This window comes from Oncorhynchus masou, chromosome 5 (assembly GCF_036934945.1).
Source record: "Oncorhynchus masou masou isolate Uvic2021 chromosome 5, UVic_Omas_1.1, whole genome shotgun sequence".
In the NCBI taxonomy this organism is placed as follows: domain Eukaryota; kingdom Metazoa; phylum Chordata; class Actinopteri; order Salmoniformes; family Salmonidae; genus Oncorhynchus; species Oncorhynchus masou.
In genome coordinates this window covers 3,031,604-3,039,103 of record NC_088216.1, presented here as the reverse complement: position 1 = coordinate 3,039,103, position 7,500 = coordinate 3,031,604, and the positions used below count along the sequence as shown (strand labels likewise).

The window sequence follows — 7,500 nt, the reverse complement described above, 5'->3', positions numbered from 1 at the left end:
TATGTATGCATGCGTATGTATGTATGTATGCGTATGTATGTATGTATGTATGTATGTATGTATGTATGTATGTGTATGTATGTATGTATGCGTATGTATGTATGTATGCGTATATATGTATGCGTATGTATGTATGTATGCGTATGTATGCATGCGTATGTATGTATGTATGCGTATGTATGTATGTATGTATGTATGTATGCGTATGTATGTATGTATGCGTATGTATGTATGCGTATGTATGTATGTATGCGTATGTATGCATGCGTATGTATGTATGTATGCGTATGTATGTATGTATGTATGTATGTATGTATGTATGTATGTATGTATGTATGTATGTATGTGTGTGTGTGTGTGTGCATGTGTGCGTGTGCGTGTGTGTGTGTGTGTGTGTGTGTTGGTTCTTCTATCCTTGTGGGGACCTGAAATCCCCCTCGAGGACAGTGAAACAAGGAAAGTTCTCCCTTATATAGAGACATTTCCCACGTCCCCATGAGGACGAAGGCCAGTTTAAACTCAGGGGTTAGGTTTAGGGTTACAATGAGGCCCGAGGGGGTGTGATATATGACCAATATAGCGCGGCGAAGGGCTGTGTCCAGGTGCCACCTGGTGGGCCGGACCCTCCGAGGAGCCTGATTGCTGTTATAAACCGTTTGCCAACGTCATTAGAGAGGTAGATATACAGGTCTGACATACCACACGGCCGTCAGCATTCAGGGCTCGACCCGCCCAGTTTATAATTAGGGTTTGAGCTTAGGGGGAAATAGGATGTTGAATAGAAATTAATTTTAGGTATCCATGACGATAGAAGAACATAACGTGTGTGGTAATAGTGCGTGTGTGCGTGTCCCAGTGTGTGTGTGTGCGTGTCCCAGTGTGTGTGTGTATGTCCCAGTGTGTGTGTGTATGTCCCAGTGTGTGTGTGTGTGTGTGTGTGTGTCAGTGTGTGTGTGTGTGTCCCAGTGTGTGTGTGTGTCCCAGTGTGTGTGTGTGTGTCCCAGTGTGTGTATCCCAGTGTGTGTGTGTGTGTCCCAGTGTGTGTATCCCAGTGTGTGTGTGTGTGTGTAACTCACTCGAACAGCAGAGGGCGAGCGACGGTGTGTCCGTGTGTGTGTCCCAGTGTGTGTGTGTGTGTGTGTGTGTGTGTGTGTCCCAGTGTGTGTGTGTGTGTGTAACTCACTCGAACAGCAGAGGGCGAGCGACGGTGTGTCCGTGTGTGTGTGCGCGGTGGAACAGCGTGTAGAGCAGAGGGAACAGAGAGGAGCGGAGCAGCAGAGACTGTTTCATGGCTGAACGGGCTCGAGGGCTGAACGCTGGGGGGTCCTGAGGCTGGGAGGACACACAACATGACTTCCGTACGACAGTTTGTGTCAGGGCCACATTGGTGGAGGGGAGAGGCACATTGGGGTGGGGGGTGGGCACATTGGTGGAGGGGGGCACATTGGTGGAGGGGGGGCACATTGGTGGAGGGGAGAGGCACATTGGTGGAGGGGAGGGGCACATTGGTGGAGGGGGGGGGCACATTGGTGGAGGGGGGCGCACATTGGTGGAGGGGGGGCACATTGGGGTGGAGGGGGGCACATTGGTGGAGGGGAGGCACATTGGTGGAGGGGGGCGCACATTGGTGGAGGGGGGGGCACATTGGTGGAGGGGGGGCGCACATTGGTGGAGGGGAGGGGCACATTGGTGGAGGGGGGGCACATTGGTGGAGGGGGGGCGCACATTGGTGGAGGGGGGCACATTGGGGTGGAGGGGGGCACATTGGTGGAGGGGAGGCACATTGGTGGAGGGGGGGCACATTGGTGGAGGGGGGAGGCACATTGGTGGAGGGGGGAGGCACATTGGTGGAGGGGAGGCACATTGGTGGAGGGGAGGCACATTGGTGGAGGGGGGCACATTGGTGGAGGGGGCGCACATTGGTGGAGGGGAGGGGCACATTGGTGGAGGGAGAGGCACATTGGTGGAGGGGGAGGCACATATTGGTGGAGGGGGGGGCACATTGGTGGAGGGGGGGCGCACATTGGTGGAGGGGTGGGGCACATTGGTGGAGGGGAGAGGCACATTGGTGGAGGGGAGAGGCACATTGGTGGAGGGGAGAGGCACATTGGTGGAGGGGAGAGGCACATTGGTGGAGGGGAGAGGCACATTGGTGGAGGGGAGAGGCACATTGGTGGAGGGGGGAGGCACATTGGTGGAGGGGAGGGCCACATTGGTGGAGGGGAGGGCCACATTGGTGGAGGGGGGAGGCACATTGGTGGAGGGGAGAGGCACATTGGTGGAGGGGGGAGGCACATTGGTGGAGGGGAGGGCCACATTGGTGGAGGGGAGGCACATTGGTGGAGGGGAGGGGAACATTGGGGTGGGAGGTGGGCACATTGGTGGAGGGGAGGGGCACATTGGTGGAGGGGAGGGGTACATTGGTGGAGGGGGGCGCACATTGGTGGAGGGAGGGGCACATTGGGGTGGGGGTGGGCACATTGGAGGAGGGGAGAGGCACATTGGGGTGGGGGGTGGGCACATTGGTGGAGGGAGAGGCACATTGGGGTGGAGGGGGGGGGCACATTGGTTGAGGGAGGGGGCACATTGGTTGAGGGAGGGGGGCACATTGGTTGAGGGAGGGGGGCACATTGGTGGTGGGGGGGGCACATTGGTAGAGGGGGGGGCACATTGGGGGTCTTACCTTCTGGTCGATAGAGTTGTGGTTGCGTGTGAAAGGGTAGAAGGCTCCTAGCTGAGTCCAGCGGACACACAGCTCCTCCTCAGTCTGCTCACTGAAGCCACAGATATCAGCCCCCACCAGGGGAACACCCAGGAGGTTAAAGGTTAGCATACCTGGAGGGGGAGGGAGGGGGAGAGAGAAGGCACAGATATCAGCCCCCACCAGGGGAACACCCAGGAGGTTAAAGGTTAACATACCTGGAGGGGGGAGGGAGATGAGACATGATTTGATACCAGCCTAGTTCCATGTGTGTGTGTGTGTGTGTGTGTGTGTGTGTGTGTGTGTGTGTGTGTGTCTACCTGCTATCGAGGTGTACATGTCCTTCCAGTGACTCCTGTTGTCTCCTAGCCAGTGTCCAGAGTATTGGCCTTGACTGGGGAAGGTGGAGCGAGAGATCACAAACGCTCTCTTCCCTAACATACGCTTCAGGGCACTGGGGAGGGAGAGAGGGAGAGAGGGGGAGGGAGAGAGGTGGAGAGAGGGAGGTGGGAGGGTGGGGAGGGAGGGGGAGAGAGGGAGGGAGGGAGGGGGAGAGAGGGAGGTGGGAGGGAGGGGGGAAAGAGAAGAGAAAACATATGTATTGGGCCGTCAAAGAAAAGATAGTTGGTGTAACAGAGTGTGTACATGTGGTACTGACTGTATTCTAGTTAGGTGGTGTATTGGTCACGTCTGACTGTATCCTAGTTAGGTGGTGTATTGGTCATGTCTGTCTGACTGTATCCTAGTTAGGTGGTGTATTGGTCACGTCTGTCTGACTGTATCCTAGTTAGGTGGTGTATTGGTCACGTCTGACTGTATCCTAGTTAGGTGGTGTATTGGTCATGTCTGTCTGACTGTATCCTAGTTAGGTGGTGTATTGGTCACGTCTGTCTGACTGTATCCTAGTTAGGTGGTGTATTGGTCACGTCTGACTGTATCCTAGTTAGGTGGTGTATTGGTCATGTCTGTCTGACTGTATCCTAGTTAGGTGGTGTATTGGTCACGTCTGTCTGACTGTATCCTAGTTAGGTGGTGTATTGGTCACGTCTGACTGTATCCTAGTTAGGTGGTGTATTGGTCATGTCTGTCTGACTGTATCCTAGTTAGGTGGTGTATTGGTCACGTCTGACTGTATCCTAGTTAGGTGGTGTATTGGTCATGTCTGTCTGACTGTATCCTAGTTAGGTGGTGTATTGGTCATGTCTGACTGTATCCTAGTTAGGTGGTGTATTGGTCATGTCTGTCTGACTGTATCCTAGTTAGGTGGTGTATTGGTCACGTCTGACTGACTGTATCCTAGTTAGGTGGTGTATTGGTCATGTCTGTCTGACTGTATCCTAGTTAGGTGGTGTATTGGTCACGTCTGACTGTATCCTAGTTAGGTGGTGTATTGGTCATGTCTGACTGTATCCTAGTTAGGTGGTGTATTGGTCACGTCTGTCTGACTGTATCCTAGTTAGGTGGTGTATTGGTCATGTCTGTCTGACTGTATCCTAGTTAGGTGGTGTATTGGTCACGTCTGACTGTATCCTAGTTAGGTGGTGTATTGGTCACGTCTGACTGTATCCTAGTTAGGTGGTGTATTGGTCACGTCTGACTGTATCCTAGTTAGGTGGTGTGTTGGTCACGTCTGACTGTATCCTAGTTAGGTGGTGTGTTGGTCATGTCTGTCTGACTGTATCCTAGTTAGGTGGTGTATTGGTCATGTCTGACTGTATCCTAGTTAGGTGGTGTATTGGTCATGTCTGACTGTATCCTAGTTAGGTGGTGTGTTGGTCATGTCTGTCTGACTGTATCCTAGTTAGGTGGTGTATTGGTCACGTCTGACTGTATCCTAGTTAGGTGGTGTATTGGTCACGTCTGACTGTATCCTAGTTAGGTGGTGTATTGGTCACGTCTGACTGTATCCTAGTTAGGTGGTGTATTGGTCATGTCTGTCTGACTGTATCCTAGTTAGGTGGTGTATTGGTCATGTCTGACTGACTGTATTCTAGTTAGGTGGTGTATTGGTCATGTCTGACTGACTGTATTCTAGTTAGGTGGTGTATTGGTCATGTCTGACTGACTGTATTCTAGTTAGGTGGTGTATTGGTCATGTCTGACTGACTGTATTCTAGTTAGGTGGTGTATTGGTCATGTCTGACTGACTGTATTCTAGTTAGGTGGTGTATTGGTCATGTCTGTCTGACTGTATCCTAGTTAGGTGGTGTGTTGGTCATGTCTGTCTGACTGTATCCTAGTTAGGTGGTGTATTGGTCATGTCTGTCTGACTGTATTCTAGTTAGGTGGTGTATTGGTCATGTCTGACTGTATCCTAGTTAGGTGGTGTATTGGTCACGTCTGTCTGACTGTATCCTAGTTAGGTGGTGTATTGGTCATGTCTGACTGTATTCTAGTTAGGTGGTGTATTGGTCATGTCTGACTGACTGTATCCTAGTTAGGTGGTGTATTGGTCATGTCTGACTGTATCCTAGTTAGGTGGTGTATTGGTCATGTCTGACTGACTGTATTCTAGTTAGGTGGTGTATTGGTCATGTCTGACTGACTGTATTCTAGTTAGGTGGTGTATTGGTCATGTCTGTCTGACTGTATTCTAGTTAGGTGGTGTATTGGTCATGTCTGACTGACTGTATTATAGTTAGGTGGTGTATTGGTCATGTCTGACTGACTGTATTCTAGTTAGGTGGTGTATTGGTCATGTCTGACTGTATCCTAGTTAGGTGGTGTATTGGTCATGTCTGTCTGACTGTATCCTAGTTAGGTGGTGTATTGGTCACGTCTGTCTGACTGTATCCTAGTTAGGTGGTGTGTTGGTCACGTCTGACTGTATCCTAGTTAGGTGGTGTATTGGTCATGTCTGTCTGACTGTATCCTAGTTAGGTGGTGTATTGGTCATGTCTGTCTGACTGTATCCTAGTTAGGTGGTGTATTGGTCACGTCTGACTGTATCCTAGTTAGGTGGTGTATTGGTCACGTCTGACTGTATCCTAGTTAGGTGGTGTGTTGGTCATGTCTGTCTGACTGTATCCTAGTTAGGTGGTGTGTTGGTCATGTCTGTCTGACTGTATCCTAGTTAGGTGGTGTATTGGTCACGTCTGACTGTATCCTAGTTAGGTGGTGTATTGGTCACGTCTGACTGTATCCTAGTTAGGTGGTGTGTTGGTCATGTCTGTCTGACTGTATCCTAGTTAGGTGGTGTGTTGGTCATGTCTGTCTGACTGTATCCTAGTTAGGTGGTGTATTGGTCACGTCTGACTGTATCCTAGTTAGGTGGTGTATTGGTCACGTCTGACTGTATCCTAGTTAGGTGGTGTGTTGGTCACGTCTGACTGTATCCTAGTTAGGTGGTGTATTGGTCACGTCTGACTGTATCCTAGTTAGGTGGTGTGTTGGTCACGTCTGTCTGACTGTATCCTAGTTAGGTGGTGTATTGGTCACGTCTGACTGTATCCTAGTTAGGTGGTGTATTGGTCACGTCTGTCTGACTGTATCCTAGTTAGGTGGTGTATTGGTCACGTCTGTCTGACTGTATCCTAGTTAGGTGGTGTGTTGGTCATGTCTGTCTGACTGTATCCTAGTTAGGTGGTGTGTTGGTCATGTCTGTCTGACTGTATCCTAGTTAGGTGGTGTATTGGTCACGTCTGTCTGACTGTATCCTAGTTAGGTGGTGTATTGGTCACGTCTGTCTGACTGTATCCTAGTTAGGTGGTGTATTGGTCACGTCTGTCTGACTGTATCCTAGTTAGGTGGTGTATTGGTCACGTCTGTCTGACTGTATCCTAGTTAGGTGGTGTATTGGTCATGTCTGACTGTATCCTAGTTAGGTGGTGTATTGGTCACGTCTGTCTGACTGTATCCTAGTTAGGTGGTGTATTGGTCATGTCTGTCTGACTGTATCCTAGTTAGGTGGTGTGTTGGTCATGTCTGTCTGACTGTATCCTAGTTAGGTGGTGTGTTGGTCATGTCTGTCTGACTGTATCCTAGTTAGGTGGTGTGTTGGTCATGTCTGTCTGACTGTATCCTAGTTAGGTGGTGTGTTGGTCATGTCTGTCTGACTGTATCCTAGTTAGGTGGTGTGTTGGTCATGTCTGTCTGCCTGTATCCTAGTTAGGTGGTGTGTTGGTCATGTCTGTCTGACTGTATCCTAGTTAGGTGGTGTATTGGTCATGTCTGACTGTATCCTAGTTAGGTGGTGTATTGGTCATGTCTGTCTGACTGTATCCTAGTTAGGTGGTGTATTGGTCATGTCTGTCTGACTGTATCCTAGTTAGGTGGTGTGTTGGTCATGTCTGTCTGACTGTATCCTAGTTAGGTGGTGTATTGGTCATGTCTGTCTGACTGTATCCTAGTTAGGTGGTGTATTGGTCATGTCTGTCTGACTGTATCCTAGTTAGGTGGTGTATTGGTCATGTCTGTCTGACTGTATCCTAGTTAGGTGGTGTATTGGTCATGTCTGACTGTATCCTAGTTAGGTGGTGTATTGGTCATGTCTGTCTGACTGTATCCTAGTTAGGTGGTGTCACAGAGTGTGTACATGTCTTACTGACCGTGCCGAGGCCTTCGCTTCTAGAAGTCCATACAGGCTGTGCATGTTGTAGTGAGACGAGGTCTTCTGGACAGCAGAGGCACACAGAGTCTTAGCCCTCAACAACCCTCCTAATATACCTAGAGGGAGAGAGAGAAATGAGAGAGAGAAGTGAGAGAGAAATGAGAGAGAGGAGAGAGAAGTGAGAGAGAAATGAGAGAGAGGTGAGAGAACGAGAGGTGAGAGAGAGGTGAGAGAGAGAAATGAGAGAGAG

The 7,500-nt window shown here is 50.2% G+C and overlaps 1 protein-coding gene and 1 long non-coding RNA gene across 2 annotated transcripts in view; one reads left to right on the top strand and one right to left on the bottom strand.

Annotated features, from left to right (window-relative positions):
- Positions 1 to 7,494, bottom strand: part of LOC135531007 (lysosomal alpha-glucosidase-like) — a 21,523-nt gene extending 14,029 nt beyond the window's left edge. The window contains exons 1-4 of the mRNA XM_064959159.1: positions 7,249 to 7,494; positions 3,022 to 3,155; positions 2,684 to 2,835; positions 1,184 to 1,332 (exon numbers count right to left, since the gene is read on the bottom strand). Coding sequence (XP_064815231.1) covers positions 1,184 to 1,332; positions 2,684 to 2,835; positions 3,022 to 3,155; positions 7,249 to 7,292 — 479 coding nt within the window. The 5' untranslated portion in view covers positions 7,293 to 7,494. The remainder of the gene's footprint in view (positions 1 to 1,183; positions 1,333 to 2,683; positions 2,836 to 3,021; positions 3,156 to 7,248) is intronic.
- The window catches only part of LOC135531036 (uncharacterized), a 359,655-nt gene that overhangs the window by 264,797 nt on the left and 87,358 nt on the right, over positions 1 to 7,500 (top strand). The window lies entirely within an intron of this gene.